The sequence below is a fragment of the Sphaeramia orbicularis genome, chromosome 9, assembly GCF_902148855.1.
Source record: "Sphaeramia orbicularis chromosome 9, fSphaOr1.1, whole genome shotgun sequence".
NCBI lineage: Eukaryota > Metazoa > Chordata > Actinopteri > Kurtiformes > Apogonidae > Sphaeramia > Sphaeramia orbicularis.
Window position 1 is genome coordinate 27,535,357 of NC_043965.1, and position 22,739 is coordinate 27,558,095.

At 39.6% G+C, this 22,739-nt stretch overlaps 1 protein-coding gene across 1 annotated transcript in view; it reads right to left on the reverse strand.

Annotated features, from left to right (window-relative positions):
• The window catches only part of ssbp2a (single stranded DNA binding protein 2a), a 72,710-nt gene that overhangs the window by 32,162 nt on the left and 17,809 nt on the right, over positions 1-22,739 (reverse strand). The window contains exons 2-4 of the mRNA XM_030142774.1: positions 11,579-11,651; positions 8,914-8,975; positions 7,914-7,998 (exon numbers count right to left, since the gene is read on the reverse strand). Coding sequence (XP_029998634.1) covers positions 7,914-7,998; positions 8,914-8,975; positions 11,579-11,651 — 220 coding nt within the window. The remainder of the gene's footprint in view (positions 1-7,913; positions 7,999-8,913; positions 8,976-11,578; positions 11,652-22,739) is intronic.

Below are 22,739 nucleotides of genomic sequence, written 5' to 3' on the forward strand. Positions count from 1 at the left end.
GACTGGCAAAAAGACAGCAGCATTAAATTAAGGCGCGCTACTTTTTCGACGACGTCCACCGCAGTCCCCTCATTTTGTTTTAATTGAGCGGCAGATATGTGGGAAGTACCTCTGATTGGATCTGAACAGCAGCGCAACATCGGAGCAGTTGATTGAAAGTGACCTTGGTCTAATTACAATTGGTCTAATTATAATTCTCTGATTACATCCCTGCAGGAAATGTAAGAGTACGATGTTTGCTGGTGCCCTCTGCTAATGACGTTAAGATATATTCTGAATGATTTCTGAATTGGATTTATTCTGATTATGTATGAAGAAACAATAAGATGTTGTTGTAACCGGAGTTGCACTTATTACTGTTACTGGAGGAAAACTATTTATCTAAAATGTTGTACCTTTTTGCACTTAAAAAGGATTTGTGATTATTAATGAGGTTCTTTAAAAATCATTAACCCTCAAAGACCTAAACAGCCGCCAGTGACCACAAGCGTCGACTGATCTAAAATGTTTTAATAATATTTAATAATGTTGTTTCTCAGATTTTCAGTGGCATCAGATGAGACTGTGGTGAACGTTGAAAGACTGTCATTTTCTGCAACACTGACTCACCAATAAAACCCATGGAGTTTCACAAATGACAGTGGTTGTAGAGATGTGTTTTTATGTTCAGTTAATGATACATTTTCCGGAAAAAGTCACTTTTTCTTCAATTTTCTCTGTTTTCAGAAACTCCCCTTTGAATTTTCTTTGAGCTTTTATGAACATGTACATGATCAGTAAATTAAATATAGGAAAATACCTGATTTATAGGCACGCCTGAAAAATGGAAAATGCACAGAAATAACAGTATAATAAATGGTGTTAAATCGCTTAGGAAATATTAAACGTAGATGAAATCTCCTTCTACAGGTTAATAAGCTGATATACAATCAGACAAAAAGGACAATCCTGACCTGTTCCTTATCACGTTTACCTTTAGTTTTAATCCTCAGGAACTTTCTTTGTCTCCATCACTACTTATACCCGTCAGCTTCATAGTACGTAGAATTAAATCACCATCAGTGTGTCTAAATACCTAAGAAGTTTCATTTAGCTGGCAGATTATGCACTAAAGCTCTGGCTAGATTTTGTTTTACTTTTACAAAAAGGCTCAATTTTGGGTCCGATCAAGCAAAAGTAAACATCAACATGAAGAAGTAAATTTGCACACATCATGTATTAAGTGGGCTCATTTTTTAGCTACAGATTTCTATTTTATGGAACTGTTATCCTTTTTAAAATATCACTTACATAATACAGGAGAAGTTCCGAACCTTCTGCTAGGCTGCATTAAATTAACAAAAAGACATGCAAAAGACTGTCTATTAATTTGAGAAATTAAAATTCTAAAGGATGAAGTTTGTGGATTCATACACTGGTCACATTTAAAAAGACTATCTGTTACAGATCAGTATGGACCAGCACAAGTTGTAAATAACACTGTGTTAGTATTAAATACATTAAATAAAGCATTGTGATTATATCTGGTTTGTTGTTTCAAAAATTAGTCAACATTTTGGGTGATGCATACAATGGTAAAGAGCCATCCACATGTTACTATGGCAACCCGTCTACATGTTACCACATTCTCATGTCAATAAAACAGAGACTTTTCAATATTTTACTCCAAAATTAATTTTCAGCATAGTTGAACATAATATCTTAAAGGATTTGTCCTATTTGATATCAACTCCTGTCAAGAACCATGTTTTGAATGTTTGCGTAAAGGTTAAAAAATTGATGTCCGTTTCAAGTCCATGTGTTACCGAGCAGTAATTTGACATTTTTCACCTAAAAATTTTATCTCCCCAAATTTAATTATACATAATGTTAACCCTTTAACCCCTAAGCCTAAAATGGTCTCCCTGGACTTTTTTTTTCTTATTTTGACTAACTAAAAGCTTAGAAAATATGCTGTGAGTGAGTCTGTTTGCCCATTTTTCTACATCACTTTTTCTCCAGATCTTTCCAAATCTAGCAGTCATTTACAATTTACAGCTTCTTCTCCAGCTTCTAGTACAGGCATGAGTGAAATTAACATAATGACCCAATAAAACCTATAAAGCGCAACATCTAAGGTTTCAGAAACTGTTGGAATTTTTCCAATTGCACAAGCAGTGAAAGAGTTAGTGCCATCCAAACTGCATATGCACAGGGTGTGTCAGCGATGACACGTCAGGTTTTAAAGATTTAAAGTGCTTATAAATACCTACTCAAATTTGTATAATACATGAATATAAGTTACTCCGCTTACATCACAGAGACTGTTGAACACGAAATGTATCCAGGTGTTACCACTTGATCGGACCCTTTTGTCAAAACTGGTGGTAACTCATTGCTCTACGGTTGAACACGCTGACTGACAAAGAAGCAAAATAATGTAGACGAGGAGTGAGATCTGACATTTCTGAGCTAAAGAGATAAGAAAGGCAGTAACTTGATCTTGTAAAATAGTGGGTTCGAATCAATGTATGAAAAAAGCTGACCGATAAATTGTAGTATTTTCATGGTCACTGTGACATGAAGGTTGATAACCATGTTACAAAAGACTGCTTGAATTATGAGGAATATGATCTACAAGATGATGCATTTGCCCTGAATTGCCCTCTGGAGTCAATTTGACATGAATGAAATACCTTGATTGTGAGGCTAGTTTATTTATTGAAAGTTCTTCTCAATTCTTATTGAACAATTGTATTGCTCATCATAGATTTCCCTCATTATGCCTGCACTCCTAATAGAATAAAAACAATGTTATAACTTCTTTATCAATGATGTATTAAGTGTTTACAACCTCATTCATACCTTGATTATAAACCACTTATATTGTTAATTATACAGATCATTTTGACTTCTCTTTCCTTTCTATCATCACTGTTTTTCCCTCTGCCTCCCTCTTCTCCCCGTCTGTCTCTGGGCCTGAGGTCGCGTTGCCCTCCACTTCGTTTCCTCGGAGCCGGGATGACATCATCACGGAGCTGCCTCGTCCTCAGAGTGCCTATTCATCACCCTGATCATCATCGCCAGCATCAGCAGCATCACCTGCGCATGCATGAACACACAAGCGCGCAACGTACCAACACACACCTACGGCAAGAAGATAAAAGGGAAGCGGGGGGAGGGGGGCACCAGTTCTGCAACAACTGCAAGAGTCGGGAAAAAAGACCAGAACCAGAGACGGAGGGAGGGAGACAGAGAGAAGAGGAGGGGATGGTGCGATAGGCGTCGTGATCCTGCTGGAGTCGGCAGAAACCCCTGACCTATGGACTTCCAACAATACATCTCAATAAACCACAGAACAGACAAATGTGATGAGTCAGACTTCAGGCTACGGGGGGAAAACAACAACATAAAACAGAAAGAGACGCTGACCTCTCTCCCATCTTGCAACTTCCCGCGAGGAGAACCGCACTTCCTCTCTCTTAGTCACCAGCTAATCTGAAACTTCAGTGGCACTGGCTCTGCTCGCTGTTTTTGCACTTACTGGATGCTGCGTGACTGAATCAACCCATGCCTTCGTGTACGGGAATTACAACAGCGAAGTGGATTCACACTGAGAAAACACAGCAGCATACTGTGTTCCTACCACACAGGCCACACTCTGCCTGACATTCAGTGTGATGTGCTCAATATTTTCTGTGGATATATATTAGGGTGGTCCAAAACCATTTTTTTAAGATTCTATGGATTAGAACCCTGCATTTGGTTCCATATCTGGCCAAATTACTTTGGTCCAAATTTTATGCAAATTAATTAATATTTAGAGGTTGCACAAGACACGTGAAGATTGCTCTATATACTCTAACATAACTAGCCAAATGAATAAGACATATTAGAATAATCTGTAATTTTATTCTCAAAATCAAACTGCAATTCACATAAAAATGTTACTTAGAAAGTCCAGCAACCACTGTTGCTTTATCGAAATTACAAAAAATGTTCCTGTGTTCTTTGACAACTTGGAGCAAGTACTGTTTCTGATCTTCATTTTTTGTTCGGCTATAGTTGAAGTCTTGAATAAGCTTCACCCCTCTTTCAGCAACATCATTGACAAATTTTCTGAAATGCACAATTTGAGCAGCCTTCTGAAAGTCTTCATCATCAGCCCAGTCTTCTGGAGAAATTCTGAAGAATGTTTGTGGCAGATCCAAAGTTTCAAAGAAATGCATGGTGCTGGTGGTGACAAAATCACTGATCTGCTTCCCTTCATAATCTGTTTGATTAGGGGCATCACAATGCTTTAGTGGAACCGAAAGAACCTTCATTTTCCATCATGTTGGGAACCATCAGCTGCTTCTGCTCTTGTGTCACACTGGAGTCACAGAATGCCAGGACAACCAATTCTTCACTCCAGTACCACAGATGTTGGCGGCCTTACTTAATACATATATCGCTAGATGAAGCACTAAAACCTTGGTTTTGATAGTACTGCTGCCTCTCTTACAGGTCAGCTCGGCTATGCTGAAAATGCAAAATTAGTCATTTTCCAGGAAACTTCCAGCAACTTGTGCAACCTCTAAAACATCTCCTTTTTCTTCCAAATTTTTTTCCTAAATCATTTTTTGAACGCCAAAACCTAATGCAGGGTTCTAAATGAGGTTATCTGAAACTTTATTTTTTACCATGATTGTTGGACCACCCTAATATATATATATATATATATATATATATATATATATATATATATATATATATATATATATATATATATACATATATATATATATATATATATATATATATATATATGTGTGTGTGTGTGTGTGTGTGTGTGTTGCATTTGTGGGCTGTTTGACCAGTCTGAACCCACCTCTTGGATCTGTACTGGTATGAAATCACTAATGACTAAATACTGAAGCAACACTAAAACATGCACTGGAAAAAATTTATCTTACCAAGTGTATTTTTCTATTTTCTAGTCAAAATATCTCATCCCACTTAAAGCAAGACATAATCACCAAATGAGTAATTTTCCAGTGAGATATAAGAACTTATTTTTCAACAATAGATCTTGAGAATCTTATTTCAAGAAATCTTACCAAGATAATTTTCACTTGTTCCAATGGCAGATTTTTTTGCTTGAATTAAAGCTATACCGTATGATGTGGCATTTTTACACTTTTCTTTTGTCATCTTAAAATGCTCCTAATAAGTGTGTGTCAAACTAAAATGTAAAAGAAATCCGCCAGGTATTGAAACTCAAAAATGTTTAATTCTCATATATTTCTGATAAAAGTCTGACCAATCATTTTAGTCGGTCCGAATAAAATAATTGGCCGAACCTGACTGAGCCTCCTGTCAATCATCCATTACGGCCGTCCAGCATCCGATCCATTATCGCCGTCTCACATCCGATATGTGTCCCTCTGAATCTGACGCTTCACTGGCGCTGCTTCTCCTGTTACTGACCACAGTCTACTGTCTAGGATGTGTTTGGATAGAACTGACATGCAAATGTGGAAGGGAAAAAACGGATTTATCAACAGAAACAACAACTGAGGGGCACAAACGGGAGTCTGATGAATGAAGGACGGAGATAAAAGTCCGGAAGTCAGCTGTACTGGACTGAACAGGTCTGCATAAAGCTCAGCTTTTATGACGGTGGGACTCATACAGGTACATGTACATGGTGTCACACAATGTAAGATGATGTAGGATGATAATTGTATGGACAATGAAACCTCAAATGTCTACGGAAAATTCGCGGAGGCCGCGCGTTCACAGTGCGCGCGCCCATCCCCTGGGCACTGCAGTGAAGACACTGACCCAGTACTGCACAGACCAGGTCTACTGATGGAACAGGGGCCGCGGGCCCGTGGCAGGTGGATGATGCATCTGATTACTGAGGGAGGGGTCCATGGACACGCCAAAACGGACCGGACCTCCACCTCTGCTTCCTCCTCCGTTTCTATCGCGTATGAGGAGGAGGAGTCTCAGTGCTCAGGCAGAGGGAAGGAGGCGGGGCTTTGGAGGGAGGCGGGTTGTTCATGTTCAAACTTTTACTAAGTGCTGTGAGAAATGCCACATCGGTAGGTATAGCTTTAAGCAAAAAAATCTTGAATTACACAAAAAAAAAAATCTGCCAATGGAACAAGTGAAAATCTTGGTAAAATTTCTTGAAATAAGATTTTCAAGATCTATTGTCTAAAAATAAGTTCTTATATCTCACTGGAAAGTTACTCTTTAGATGATTATGTCTTATTTTAAGTGGGATGAAATATTTTGACGAAAAATGAGAAAAATACACTTGGTAAGATTTAGATTTTTGCAGTGTGTTTAATGAGCTCTAAATGGAATTATGATTAAATTGTGATGAAACAGAAAAATACTGGTGACAACAAATATGTCAAAATCTGCATTTTATAGGCGAAAACACCTCAACTTCCCATTTCCAAAATCTTCTTGATTTGATGATGGTGATGATGAAGCAGAGTCTTATATATGTGTACGACTAGTCTAACTATACATAGTAGTAGCATGACTGTGCCTAGTGCCAAATCCCATTCATTTTCCAACAGGGAAAACACCAAAATGACACAACACCAGCTGCAGAACTGCTCTTTTGTCTGTAAAGTCTGGGAGGTTCAAGAGGGAAAGGACTGTATGATGGCAAGAAAAAAAGGCAAAAATATTCTTAATACCTATACTGAACAAAAATATAAATGCACGACTTTTGTTTTTGCTCCCATTTTTCATGAGCTGAACTGAAAGATCTAAAACTTTTTCTGTGTACACACAAGGTTTATTTGTCTCAAATATTGTTCACAAATCTGTCTAAATTTGTGTTAGTGAACACTTCTTCTTTGCTGAGATAATCCATCCACCTCACAGGTGTGGCATATCAAGATGCTGATTAGACAGCCCGATTTTTGCACAGGTGTGCCTTAGGCTGGCCACAATAAAAAGCCACTCTAAAATGTGCAGTTTTATCACACAGCACAATACCACAGATGTCACAAGTTTTGAGGGAATATGCAGTAGTCATGCTGACTTCAGGAATCTCCACCAGAGCTTTTGCCTGTGAATTGAATGTTCATTTCTCTACCATAAGCCATCTCCAAAGCTGTTTCAGAGAATTCATGAAGAAGACTGTGTGAGGAAAATGGTGGTCACACCAAATACTGACTGGTTTTCTGACCCCCCCTGGACCACCCAATACAGTAAAAGTGCACATTTTAGAGTGGCCTTTTATTGTGGCCAGCCTAAGTCACACCTGTGCAATAATCATGCTGTCTAATCAGCATCTTGATATGCCACACCTGTGAGGTGGATGGATTATCTCAGCAAAGGACAAAGGAGAAGTGCTCACTAACACAGAATTAGACAAATTTATGAACAATATTTGAGAGAAATAGGCCTTTTGTGTACATAGAAAAAGTTTTAGATCTTTCAGTTCAGCTCATGAAAAATGGGAGCAAAAACAAAAGTCGTGCATTTATATTTTTGTTCAGTGTATATAGATAGAAGTAAAACCAGTTCTAAAAGTCTGAGTAAGTGCCTTGGAATTATCTGTTCAACGGATGTCCCTGAACGTCTCGTACCTCACCTCCACCCCTGGACATTAAAACACTAATCATCCATTTCAGCCTTTTTCTGACTTTGTAGTAATTGTCAGAATCATGCAGCAGGTGAAGTTAATATAGAAGTTACACTTAACTCTACATCCACTTCTGTTTTATTATGTTTGTTTCATAATGCCATGTTTCACCATGACTTTAAATCTTAGTGATATACTTATCTATGTTTAGTTCAATTATTACAGGTTAGAGGATGCTTATTTAACAAAACATACATGTTGCCATTCAGGGGGTGGTCTACAGGTATATTTTGTTGTATTTATCTGAGCAAAGAAATTCACATGAGCTGTGACTCACATAGTCATGGAAAGCCTTGGCCTCACTCGAGTGTTCACATGTGTCTCTTCTCTCTGGAGCTGCACAGTACAGGTCCCAAAAAACACTGCAACACACACAAATCAGTGACAAACACAAGTAGTAATACAATTCACTGTTAAAATATGCAAACTTGAGTAGGAGCTACTGGGGGCATTCGCATGTGAATAAACAAGATAACGGATAGACAGTGATAGTTTCGTTCATTAACCCTTTAACCCCTGACGTGTCTGTGGTGATGGTTCTTAATGTATAATTGAATTTAAATATTCCTATAAATTCAACTGCTCGGTCAATAGTAAAAATTTAAAAATGTGCTAGAGAATAGACTTTATCCTTTCCACAGACATCTGAGCATGCTCAGTGGACCCCCTGCTGCCTGCAGAATGAGGGGCAGACTCACTATAAAAATAGATTTTTTTTTTTTTTACACAGTTTTCCTTGTGGTTTTTTGTTTTAATTGTTGTTTGCAGTGTAGTCATGTTTTTTGTTTTTTTTTGTTTGTTTGTTTGTTTTACAGTGTTTTTCTGAGTTTTGTCCATGTAACTGCTTTTTGGAGTTCAACCAAGTGCCAAAAACCAGCTGGACTGATTTAGAAAGAGAGAGCCCTGAAACAAAACCTACTGAGCCAAAATTCAAATACTTGTTGTTCAGTGTGTTCCAGTTCACAGTTCATGTTCAACATCCTAAATCTCTTATTGATGTACATTCTGAGTGCCTTATTTAATAAAAACCTGCAAAACTTCAATTCCTCTCCTTGTCTTTTTCTGTTATTCTACCCTGTTTCGACCCTCAAACACACAGTAAAACAAAACCACTGAAGAAAAGGAACACAAGCACATACTCTGAGCAGCTTTTATGACACTGAAAAAGACTTAAATTCAAAGCAGAACGTTTACCTGAAATAATATCTCAGGGGTTAAAGGGTTAATGTTAATGGTGATTGAAATAACAGCGTGATGAGAAGTGTAACTTGACTTACCACCACCATGAGTGGAGGAACCCCGGAGGTTCTCCTAATGTGATGTTCTTCTCCCATCGGATCTGCACAGAAAGAGAGAGAGAGAGAGAGACGCTTCAGAAACATATTAAGTACAAAAACAAGCCCGACATCTGAATTACCTGCTTTACAAGGTTGAGAGGGTGCGAGGGAATTCTTATAACACGTGCTATTATGGAATTATATTATGCTCCTCATGCCATGGATTCGTAAGTGGATAAGTGAGTCTACGTGCGTCTGAAAGCCTGTCTCATCATGAGTGTGTGATGTGTATGTGTGTATTGACGAGATCTGAGGTCAGAAACATGTACCAGCCTGAGGAGAGCCCAATCAAACCTTTGTGCAACCCACGCACCCTTCACTCTGCTTAACCCCCACCCCCACCCCCACCCCCCTTATCCTTCCAGGCTGTTCATTCACTCTCTGGTCTTTCATTGCTTCCCTGTTTTCCATTTTGCGTCTGTCTTCCCCTTCCCTTCTTTGTACCTAATAACACCTAAGTCAAGGTCAGTGACTAACATGAGAGCTGACATCACCCGCCGTGCTCAGTTGGACTGATTTATGTTTGTCCCACACAATGATCGTACATACAAATGGGTGAAAAACACAGACAGACACACACAGCTGTGGGCAGCAGTGAGTTCAGTCCTATCAGACTATGACGCCATTGTTTAGTCTGCCTCTTTTCTCCACGGTTGCATCACTTTCTCTTTCTAGTTTTGCAAAAATGATCTCATGTTCAACTTCTTAATATCCTTCGATTAAATGTTTCACATGGGTGGAAGAATGAGGCTACTGTGCAACCTGTGTGAATAAGCACTAAAACAACAGGAAAAACTGAATCACTGCATTGAAACAGACTGTCCTGACCTTCAGCTGCAGATCAGACAAAGCGACTTTTATAAGGAATGCATGGCTTTGAAGCTGTTTTTTTTTTTTTTTAGGGGTCGAGAACTCCTTGCTCATCCCACATGCGTTCGGTCTGGCAGTTTTGAGAGCAGAGTACAGTGTCGTTACAGTAAAGACATCGCTTAACATGAAGCACAAGACCGGCGGTAATTTTGCACATGCACCGTGACAAAGACGGATTCATTCACTCATAATTGCTCAAATGGCACAAAAGATGCAGAACGGGCATGACAGCTCTCATTTTTCATGTTTAATTGGCTGTAGTTTCATCCCAACACAATTTTTTTTTAGGCAGTTCAGGTCAGGACACTTTTTAGCGTGGTCTTATACTCCCCTTCATCTGGAAAGAGTAGAAGAAAATAGCATTGACTGTGCCCGCATATCCTGTCTTCTTGTGGTCTGTTCTCCCGGGAGGCTCATTCATTTACCTTCAGAGAGATCCCTTTAGCGTGATTACTGGCAGATGTAGACTGTGTTGCACTGAAGTCTGAGATTTAGACACAACTTCCTCCTTTTTTCCTACATAAATCCACTCCCCGCTAATGTTCTGCACCTTTTATGTCTTCACCAACTGTTTTTTTTCTCTTGCATGTATTTTCCTATTGTGTATTTGATTATTTAACTGCAATGCTTGCCTGTAAAAATACACTATACTATGTTTTTTTTTAATAATTCAGTTTGACATGATCGCAGGGTTTCAAGTTGCCCGTTTGTGGTTTGCTCTTTAGGTTGATGTATTTGGGTCTGGTTTGTAACTCATCTTTCAGGTTTCTTGTTTCCTGAGCGCTAATATCCAGTGTAAACAGGTGTGGATGATAAAACAAAAACAGCTAAAAGGCCTTTAAAGCCATGTTTTACTCCACCCCAATACTCTAGCAACAGCTACATTATGGCGTAATGTTTCCCCTGCCTAATACTGAACGTGTGTCTGAGTGTGTATGTGCATGTGTACTGTATACAAGCGGCTGTGTTTATACTTGTTGCGCTTTTAGCTAATGCGTTCCCACACTTGAATACGACACCGCCTATCCTTTTCATCTCCGACAACTGCGGAAGAGGGAGCAAATGATATGGCAGAGAGGAAAGGGTTCGGAGAGAGAGAAGAAAGGTGTGTGTCTGTGCATGTGTGCGAACACACACTAAGGCAGAGTGATGAGAATTGGTGCCAGCTGATGATGTAACCTTTTCCATCCCCCTCTTTGTTCTCCTCTTCCTCTGGCCGATGTACACCCAGTCTCTAACCACTGTCTTCTGCATTGTAATTTACTGTCATTTACAGCAAAGCACCAGAATCAGCTGACCTCGTTTTCACCCCATCACCTTTTTACCTTTTGCTGAAACAAGAGTAAGAACAAACATCATCTGAAGGTACATAGTGGTGATGCAGAGTGGAAAGATGACAGAGGGAGAGCGTAGAGAAGCAGAAAGAGCAAAAGCAATTCAAAGAGACAAAGCTGCAGAGTGGATCAGAGAATTATCTAAAAGACGTCATCGTAACTCTCCTCTTGCTACAGCTCCAGTCCCACTAAATGCAACACTGATGTTAATAACCCCATCAACTGCTACTGACCTGTTGGCTCAGCACTGTAAGGCCACGCTAATTCAATTAGCTGCTAGACTTACTGGACACAATGTATGATGGTCAAACCATCGCTCAAAGTGGACGCATGCAGTGCGCATACACACATGGGCTTGACTCTTACATGCACTCACATACAGACACATGTTTGACACTTACCTCTGAAAGAAAGGTCTGTGCTGACTTCTGTGCGCCTACATGCAGCAGGTACTCGTACACATACAGAGCTAACCTGCACATAAAAATAACAAGAGACAAAGGGAGAGCATCATCAGTCAATGTCATCTAGACCTAAACAGTCAAAACTGCTCCAACACTGAGTAGCAGATGTTAAACCTGTTCATTCTTGCCAGAGCATGTAATTTGTGTCATAGAAGTAAAGGGTCAAAAAGCTAAGAAAAAAGCGAGAGGAGGGATTGAAGAAGATTTATTAGCATTTATCCATGTTTTAATTCAGTAAAAGTGACAACTTTCAGAAACTGGTGCTCTTATTGATGTTTTCCTTATTATCTCTGTCCACAGAACAGAACTGCCTTGGGACCCCAGACAATTTCACTTCTTACTGTGTGTGTGTGTTTTTTTTTTAGGATAAATCCATACATAACAAGGAGTTGCACTTAAGATTGCCTAAAAATAAAAAGGAAGGAGCCTACGCATGGATATGAATTGCCAAGCAGCTGTAGGATGCACAGTGCAGTGAGGGTGTCACAGTTACAAATCTCATGAGAAACAGAAAGACACACACCAGCTTAGAAGCATTAATCATCTCCTGGGTGCCAAGTATCAGGTATGGTAACCTTCCAACATGTTTGAGATGTTCCCAATGTTACACCGAATCTAAAACCCACCTGTTTAAAGAACAAACAACGTGGCACTAAAAGTACACTTGGTGGGACTGCACTGTAAAACATCTCACTCTTGTGCCTGGGGCTCCATAGACTTCCTCCCATGGCTTTGATCACAGTAAGAATTAATTAGAGGCTTGATTTGTTAATCAATTCTTCTCACAGTGTGTTTGTGCTGGTACTAACAGCAACTTAGGGAAGAGGAGGGGGTGATGATCTACTAAATCTATAAATACAAGATAAATATTGATGAACAGGAGATTAACAACAGATTGCACTAATGCATAAAAGTAACATGTATTGTTTCATGGAGCAAATATACAGGGTCTATGAATTATAATAATGAAATAACCAAAATATAACACATCTTTCCAACAAAAATTGATTGCAGGAATTAGTGGGGGCCTTGTCACAATAAAGATATTTAAGTTGATTAAATGTCATGCAAATAATTTAATTAGTATAGTATTAGCCCAACAACAGTTACTACATACACCTAATGAGGAAGAAAGGACACTTATTAGATTTGAACAATGGCTCACATGAGCAATGTATTTCTGTTTGATGCATAGGGCAGACGTGAGAGAAATAATGTAAATTTATGTAATGATGCCCAATAAAATCATGATTTAGACTAATTTGGGCATGCTTATGCCAAATCTGGAGTCCGAACTTCTCCATCACACCACAAACATACACTCATTTTCCAAGCTGCTGCCAACACCTTTAACCGTGTGTCCCAATCTGAACATAATATGTGCTGATTGGTTAGATTTACTTATAGATATGAACATCAAGCCCAGTGAAGAATAAATCAAAACTAGGGCTGTCAAAATTAATGCATTAACACAGATTAATCCATCATAATAATTAATCTGATTAAAATTTTTAACGCGATTAACCCATCTGCAGCACAGAATGACTCTGAATGTCTCTGACTACACATTTTGGACAGTTTGTCCAAGTAGAGTTACCGTCGCGCATGCACAAATGGGCAGTTGGTCCAGTAGTGACAGGCAGCAGAACCAACCCATAAAGATGGAGGATGTTGGTCCTCTGGATGGAAATATGAGGACTAAAAAAACCAAGACGGAACAGTTGCTTCAAGTTGTTTTGGTGAAACTGTTGAAGATGTTTAATGAACATGTTAAGTGCATATATGTTCCCTTCTCCCTTGAGTCTGTTTGCTCATGCAAAATGAAATGCAAATAACATAGATTCAAAATGAATATTTAATTGTGATTAATCAAAATTAATCCACAGAAACCCTGTGATTAATCTGATTTAAAATTTTAATCGTTTCACAGCAGTAATTGAAACCCATTCTAAGTTATTCAGAGGTGTTTAAGTCACTGTCTCTTGTGGGTTCTGACAGTTTCTTACTGGACCAACAGAACCAACAGTAATTAACATTATGTTTTGGCTGAAGCATCTTGGTTTCTATTTCAGAAATATATTGATTAAATGCACCATGCCTATCATTTACAGCCTTCAGATCGTGTAGGAAAAAAAGAATCAAAGTGTGAATGGAGGAAATTAATTTTGAGTGACATTGTGCAACCCATCCATTCATATGCTTTTAGGATTTATTCAACTAATCGATCATCATTTGGGGCTCTATGGTTGGCCCCAAAATTCCATAAAACTTGCACAAATGATTGACAAATACAAATGATTCCATTCCATCCCAATAATTCAGGTATTGGAAACCATCTGGATTTTGGTCACTTACAATATATAGAACGAAAACACTGACATGATATTCTGTTAATGACAATATAACGACTTCTGCATACTATTAAAATCTGGATGTGCTGGTAAAATTCTGATTTCAGATTTGGAATCACTGTAGCTGGTTTAGATCATAAAATCACTGATGACCAGTGTAGTTGACAATGGCAGGTACCGGCAGAAGTGAAGCGCCTCCAGTTGAAGGGTGCACAATGAGACGACGTCACTAAAAGACCTCCAGTCAAGTCTCAAAGAGTGAAAAATGTGAAAACAGTTGCTTTAGACAAGTTAACTGAGATCACATTATAGAAATAAATGTACTAAAGTGAATATGTAATAATTGTGACAGGCTTAGGTGTGATCCAATGAGCTTTGATCTTTTTTCTCTCACCTCAGATGAACTACAGTAATAGAATACATTCTGAACTCATAGACCATGTTAACTTAGTTATGGCCCAGTTAAAAATACAGTGAATTCAGAGAGAAAAAGTATAAGCATGACACAGCACAAGCTCTGACCTGGCATTTGCTTGTGTGTATGATGTGCATTGGCAGGCGTGAAAGATGTGCACAACGGGACGGCAGCTGTCCTAGAACCCCGACGGAAAGGTGCGACAAGCCGACTGTAGCCGATCCAGACTCCTCTTTCCTCTCTTATATCGAGGTAAAAATAAACTCCCCAGACAGCCCTGTCTGCCTGTCTGAAGATGATGGACTGCACACCTTTCTGCTCCGCACACAGGTACTCTGTCTGCTCACCCCCTTCTCCATCCCTCTCCTCCATTTCCATCTCCCTTCTTCATCACTTTCATCTTTAGTCTCCCATCTTTCTCTGTGCCTTTTTCCATTATGCTTGCGTTGCTTTCTTCCCGCTCGCTTTGCAGCAGGAGGCCATGTTTGTTTAATGATGAAAGGATGAAGAGAAGCATTGGAATCTCACTGACTTCATCCTCCCTCCCTTCTTCTCTCCTTTCCCCTTGTGGCCTGGCAGTAATGTTTAACCAAAGAGATAGAGACAGAATGTTTCACAGGGACAAGGTTAACCGAACAATGAGAGGCTTGACAAAACTCTTGACACCTCGACAACTGAACATGAATAAAAGATGTGCCCATTTTTTTCTAAGGCACTGTACAACACAGAACATTTCTAGGAACAAATGCATTTAGTCACTGTGTTCTGCACTGTTGTCTGTCAACCTGTCTAAATCCGTCAGTCGTTCTGTGAACTTAACTGTCAGATACAACACAGTCTTGGTAATGGTAATAGAGCTGCTGTTTTGGCAGTGAATGTAGTCAGTGTCAATGATGATCCAGCCAATGATTTCATAGCATCAGTGGGAATAAAAAAATAATAATCCAAGTCCTCAGCATTCACTGACCTGCTTCTGTTCAACTACCTATTACCACACAACACTCAGCCTCACTCAGTAGCTGCCTTTCAACGAGACTGAAAGGTCTGACCTGTGATTGATTTTACAAGAGCTCAAAGATACAACCTTTGGCCTCGATGTAGAGAATAGGTCAAAGAAAGTGAAGAAACCCACTGAATCCACAAAGACGAGGGCAGAGGAGGAGAGAAAGGTGAGTCAGTGGAAGAAAGGGAAGCATTAAAGGGTAGTAGACGCAAGTAGGGTACCTGTGTCTGCTATGTTGCATGTTTTTGGTGAGGGGATGAAAAGGCAAGGAAAAGAGCATGGAGAAGAATACTGAGGACCTACTTTATTCACTGCTGCTGACCTTAAACTGTTTAAATTCACTGAGGCTTCTAACACATGCACACACACATAAATCAGACCTAAATCACTCCACTGTGTCCAACTCTCTTTACTTAAACACACCAAATGAAGGCGGGTTTGACATAGGCCTGATATACAAAAGAAACAAATGAAGGCAATAGAGCTGCACAATATACCGTTTCAACATCGTTATCGAGATCTACGTGTGCGCAATAGTCACATCGCAGGTCCTGTAATGTAGGAGACAAACGAACTCAATGTGCTCTCATCTAATTTCAAAGGTGCCTGACACACACTGCACGCAGCGATCCACCAATCACAATCTTTCTTAATCAGTTTGGAGTGAGTCGCTGGTAACAACATTGAAAAATGAGCAACGAACAAGAAAAATTCAACATAAATGAAGACTTGGTGCCAAAAAGAAAAGCAATGTCATTTATCTGGAATTATTTAAGCTACAAGAAGGATGATATTGAAGCACGTGTTCTGTGTCAGTAGTGCCTTGCAGTTGTTGCTACAACGAGAGGTAACCCAACTAATTTGTTACCTCCGCCAAGGAACGGCAGAGGTTATGTTTTCATCAGGGGTTGTCTGTCTGTCTGTTTGTTTTTTTGTCTGTTAGCAAGATAACTCAAAAAGTTATGGACGGATTTGGATAAAATTTTGAGGAAATGTTGATACTGGCACAAGGAACTAATGATTAAATTTTGGTGGTGATGGGGGGCGGGGGGGGACTGATCTGCCTTGGCAGAGGTCTGCGCTCTCCAAGTGCTTTTCTAGTTTGATCATTTACATCGGCACCACACAGCTTATTATATCCTCCTGAGTATTTTTTCATATCGCAATAGGCTATATCGCAGGGTTAAAAAAAACTGCAATGTCAGTTTTTTCCAATGCTGTGCAGCCCTTGAAGGCAATACTTTGTACGCAATCATTATCTATTGAGCTTTAGGTCACAAAGTATGCATGGGATGGGCCTCTAAAACATGAAGCCCCTCCACTCAGCTTTCTCATTTGCCATTTACTCAGTCATGCCTCCCGCTGATAAAAGCACTAGAGCACGAGGAAACTGAATGACTGACAAAGTCAAAATACTTTGAGGAGATTAGGTTTGAGGACTAGAAAATATGGGACTGCTCAAGGTTAAGAGCCCTCCAATTTGGCAAAATAAAGAGAGAACAATAAAATGACTCTTTTGTCATTAAATAATCTGTCACTTTAAATAGTATTTGCAGTAGAAATTGAGGTATAAACACGAACGCTCCAACTGAGGCAACTGATGCATTATAGTGTTTTCTGACTCCTCATTAGTCCATTCAAGTGAAAGTTTGTTTGCCCTTGGTGTCGGACATACACCAGAAACTGAACGCGTATTTTATTTCCTCTCTGTACCTTGACAATTTTGTGCTGTAAATAAGAAGTGCTTTATACTGATTACTCCCATTAATCACCGGCTGCTGCTGTGAATCTGCAGAAGACCAAGCAGTCAGCAAACTCCAACAGTTAGAGATGGGCCTTAACTTAATGAAACCAGGAGGCAGAGACAGTGACCGTCTCCACTGTTGCCTTGTTATTACAGGGGCACACAGGGAGCAGAAGCAAACCCCAACCTCCCTTAAAGCAGAGTCAGGAGCCTTTTTACCAAGATCAGCATTTCGGAGAGACCAGTAGATCACTGCTAATCAATTTACAGTAACTCCCATGGCAATCAAAGTTTGGCAGAGCTTCAAATCGCACAGACAGTGACGTATGTGATTGGATTTGCCTGTTATAGATTAGCTCAAGATTATTTCACCCTTGTTAAAGATGAAATGGAAAAACGATTATACTTCTGATCTGAATTGACACGTTAACTGACATATTTACAAGACTTGCTAATATGCTGACAAAGCCTAACAGTACATTCTGTAGCTCACCAGAATAATCACATTAAATGTTAAGGACCGTGTGTATAAAGAGAAGTAATAATTAAATTCCTGGCTAAGTAAACAAAAAGGCTGTCAGTTGTATTCAGCATTTCTACATTATTGACAATGCTGTGTGATGCTGAAGGCAATTTTCCTTCTACAGCTGTATAACATAAACTGTCTTGTATGACTAAATAATGAAGCAGTATCTCATTCCCTCCATGTGAGAGGCTATAAATTTGCTTTCTTTGCCCAAATTCAATTTTAGGTTGAGTATGGGCAGTGGCAGGAAATCATCTCTGCAAAGGAAGGGATGAATACAAGCCGTCTCCCCAACAGCAGCTAGAGCACGATGTGGTCAGAGAGTAGTTTCTTGCTCATTTTTGGGTTCGGTTTGTATGATTACAGACCATGTGCAGCTTAATGACGTCATGTTACGTGATTTCTGGGTGTTTAGATCCTAAGACTTATGGCAAAGTTGTTGCTTACTGACACATTACAAAAAAAACAAAACAATGAGAGACAGTGTGTGAAAGATGGGAAATAAACTTAGGTATAGTCGGTTAGTTCAGTCTGTTGTTGAAATGGACAGATATGTACAAGTACTGTGGTGTTCGGCAAAACTCATTTGCAAGAGTGGAACCATCACTAGTCTAAACCAGCAGATGTCTGAGTCTGAGGGGCAGGAGGACACTGAACAAACTATCCATCTTGAACAATCCAACTCTGCATAACATGCAACCAAGACAAAGGAGCTTACTGTGAAGCAGACCCGTTCAGCCTCGCTCTCATGATTTTAGGAAGTCACCGTAACAGTGCAATGGCTCAGCTCTGTGTGACACACTGCCGCATACATACAGCATATTGTATGTATTATTCTACTCTTTTTTCTGACATGAATACTATATTTTTGTCTGTCCGTTTACTTGTCAGTCTGGTAGTAGAACATAGCATCAGTTTAAATGAAACCTGGTGTTAGGGTAGGGCACAAGACAAAGATGAACTCCTAAAAATTGCATCGATCCTGATTTTTTTTTTTTCTCTACTGAGTACCTTTATAGGTCTAAGGCCCTGTTCAGACCTGACATTAACCTATTTACAGAGTGATCCAATCACAAGAAGGCCTGTCTACTCATATAATGTATTCTGTATACATGAAAAACACTGCTATCTATCTATCTATGGCTCAGGAGGTAGAGCGGGTCATCCAATAACTGAAGGGTTGGAGGTTCAAATCCTGCTCTGTCCTAGTTGTGCCATTGTGTCCTTGGGTAAGACACTTCACCCACCTTGCCTCCAGTGCTGCTACTCACACTGGTGTATGAATGCATACGAATGTTTGGTGTTGGTTGGAGAAGCCATTTGGCGCAAATTGGCAGCCACGCTTCCATCAGTCTGCCCCAGGGCAACTGTGGCTACAAACGTAGTTTAACCACCACCAGAGTGTGAATGTGAGAGCAAATGAATAATAGATCAATAATGTAAAGCGCTTTGGGTGCCTTGAAAAGTGCTATAGAAATCTAATCTATCTATCTATCTATCTATCTATCTATCTATCTATCTATCTATCTATCTATCTATCTATCTATCTATCTATCTATCTAGTACAGTATAGGTGATAAACCTGTGTCCTATATAAACAGGTCAGGAACAGGTTGAACATGTTCAGCAGTGCATCACACTCAGATTTCCTGTAGGAAATCATAGTGATTTGTTCTCTGTAACAATACAGACAAAGGCAGAGAAAAATAACAAGAAACAAACAGCCAGGGATTGAAACCACTCTCCCCATTTCTAGCATGGAAAAAAATCACAAACAGACAGAGAAAATAAGAGGAGGGAAATGTTGGGGTGACAGGAATGTAGCAGAGGGAGATGAAAGGGTCTAGTTTGGAGAAGAGAGTGAAGGAGGGGGATTAGGCTGACAAAAAAAAAAGGCAAATGGGGAGGATAGAGGTGATGGGTGCTAGCGGATGAGCCCTAAGACGAATACACGTGAGATCTGTAAACTTTTATATTCTAATGTAGAGGATTCTCACTGAGCAGTGTCTCCATAGCCAAGCACCCCGCTGTGACCTCCTTCTGCAAATTAACACAAAACCCCTAAAAAAAAAAAAGCCGTGATAAAGTAGACTAGATTCCAAACATTCTCTAAGAGAAAAGAAGAATGACAACATGCTGAGTTGTAATATACAGAAAGGAAAGAATGAAAACACATACAATATGCAGTGAATTTCATTATACTCATAAAGGAATTTCAATGAGTTCTGTATGTGAGGTAATAACAATAGGGAAGTAATCTTGGATTGAACTAAGTCACAGTTGAGTTGAAATAGTGTAATTGTCTTCAGGATGTGCTTACCTACTACAAAAGATTAAATTATTGCCTAAATCTTTGCTGTGTATGTTCACGGAGAAGAATAGTGAGTAAGTAAAAATGACACTGTGAAGTACTTACTGGGAGCTATAGCCTTTGAAGGCTTATGCTTTCAAGTGACGGGAGCACATTACAGAATAAAAACACAATGAGGAGAAATAAAGTCACTCCTTCACATGTCTTTACACTTTATAATGAACTTCAAATGCAGTTAGGTAAAGCTCATGACATTAGACATTTAAATAGTCAAAGTGTATTTTATTAAAACGTGGTGACACCTTGTCTTTGCTGATGTCAGGAATTTTTTTTTTTTGTCTTTTTCCATGTTACATAATTATGAAGCGTAAATAACTGATGTAATACAGGCAGTGACAAGCTTTACTAGCAGACAGTCAACACTTAAAAGGGGTTATATTTTGCTCAACCCACTTTTATTAGTCTGTGGTACATTTATTTGTGTATTTGGACCCTAACAATTCAAAAAGTTTGAATTTGAACCCTCCAGGTGCTACAAAGCTATCTTTATATTCCTTTTGGCAAAAATCAAGTGGATTTCTACAACCCATTTTAATTCTTACTTAATTTGTTACATCACGACATTTGCACACATAGGGTCAAGACTTTTGACAAACATTTCTCCAAGTACGCCGTAACTGTTTGTCAGCAGCAGCGGTTGTAGTAAAAACTGAAAATATGTCCAAACTTCAGCCGATTACCTAAAACGTTCAGTTGTTGGTTGTATTAACGAACACAAGTATGGGACAGAGCAGCACGGTCAACAACCTGGAGGGGATGGGGTGTGAAGTGGCTCATTTGCATTTAACGGGCCAGTGCTCAAAATGACCTTTCTGGTGTCATTACTCAGAAACAGGGTTGAAGATGGACCTGTGGAGTTGAATTAATGAAGAATTCAGAACCAAGCATAGCATTTACAGTTTATGAAGACCTGTTTTGAAATATTTTAAAATACGTAATTCCATTTAAAAAAGCAAAATATCACTCTCTTAATAGAAAAGCGCTATATAAATTTAATCCATTATTATTAAGATCCTTCTACATTGGCTTCATTATGCAGCATTATCTTATGAAAGCTTACTGATAATCTAAATATCTGTTTCTTCAGCAAAATATCACTGCTTTAACTAATGATTTTTAAAGGAAGTTAAGGATGTTTTGAGCTACATCACATAGAAACTTGCACTGTGGCTGTTTTTATTGTCGAATACTGAGCTTAATAAGACGGGGGTTAAGGTTGGTTGCACTGCTTGTATCTCTGACTGTGCCCTCCTATCATGATGTCAGACCTGGCAGTAATAACAACACTAATCACAGACACCAGCCTTTGACTCAGATTTAGGCTCATCATCGTAATCACCATCATCACATCTAGTCCACACTGAAGCTCTAAACCGCCTTTCACTGCCCACTCTCATACAAACGCCACCTGTGGATAAGAAGAGCATCGGCTGCTTCGGATAGAATAGAGAGGGACCCCGGTGTAAAATAGAGACAAGTGATCAAGCTGTTGCCCCTGCTGAGGACAGCCCTGTGTGTGACAGGCAAACACTTTCCCTGATTAATCAAGCCTAGAAGCAGGGCTTTATGTGCCATTAAGAGCCTTGCTAAATGACTTCACTTCATTCATTAGAGTGGAGCATCCTCTGCGGGTAAGAGCAGACGCATGGACAGACTGACAGTCAGATAGACAGACAGACCGACAGACGAGTGAAGGTTGGAAGAGGGATGGTGGTGGGGCAGTGATGAGGGTGGCGGGGGCACTGAGGCACGATAAACAACGACAAATATAGACCCATTACACTGCTGAATAATTCATCTTATATGCAGGGCTTCAGGAAAACAACAAAAGAAAAAAACACACACACGCATACACACACAACAGCTCAAACAACCATGGGGATTATGTAGCCTTTACAAAAGTGAAGAACATCTTCAAAACAAGGCTATTTATGTGCACACCTTGTTTGGAAAAGGTACAGCGACAGGATCACGGTTAAATCATTTTATGTGGAAAATCAGGTTCCAGTGGACAATTCCCTGATGCTTTTTCATTAGGCAACAGCGAAGTGTAGGTTTAGTGAGTCTGTACAGGGGAGTTGGAAGGCTACGTACAAATGCATTAGTTATTGGAGAGAACGGTTAACTGCGTACAGTGGCTGCTTTGTTGAAACTATTGTTTTAGCTGCACACAATGCATATAAACACAGTATCACAGTTTGAAGAAAGACAGTAAAGAGTGTGATTATGGAACACAGAGGACTAATACACACTGATAGCATTGAGGGAAGGACAAAGATAGGTAATTTAGCAGTCAACAGAGAGGTAAAAAAAAAAAAAAACACAGAGGTGGAGAGAAAGATAAAGAGATAAAGATTAGCAGCAACAAGAGATGTAGAGGGTAGAGTAGAGGGAGGGGAATGAGGGAGAAGAGGGGGACACAAAGAAAAAGAGAGAGAGATGGAGGGAGACAGAGAAGAAGAGAGAGTAAATGATTAATGAAAGGAGCTGGGAAGCGCAGCGAGGGGAGGTCAGGACAGAGCAGAAGAAGAGGGATGCTGCAGCCTGTGAGCAAAAGTGAAAAGGACAACGTTATGAACATCCCTGCTGCTGTCACACACCTCTACCAGGAAGGATGTGTGAGGCTGACGCAGGCCTTCAGGACAAACACGAGGGTGGACGACGAAGCACACTCGCAAGCACTTCCAA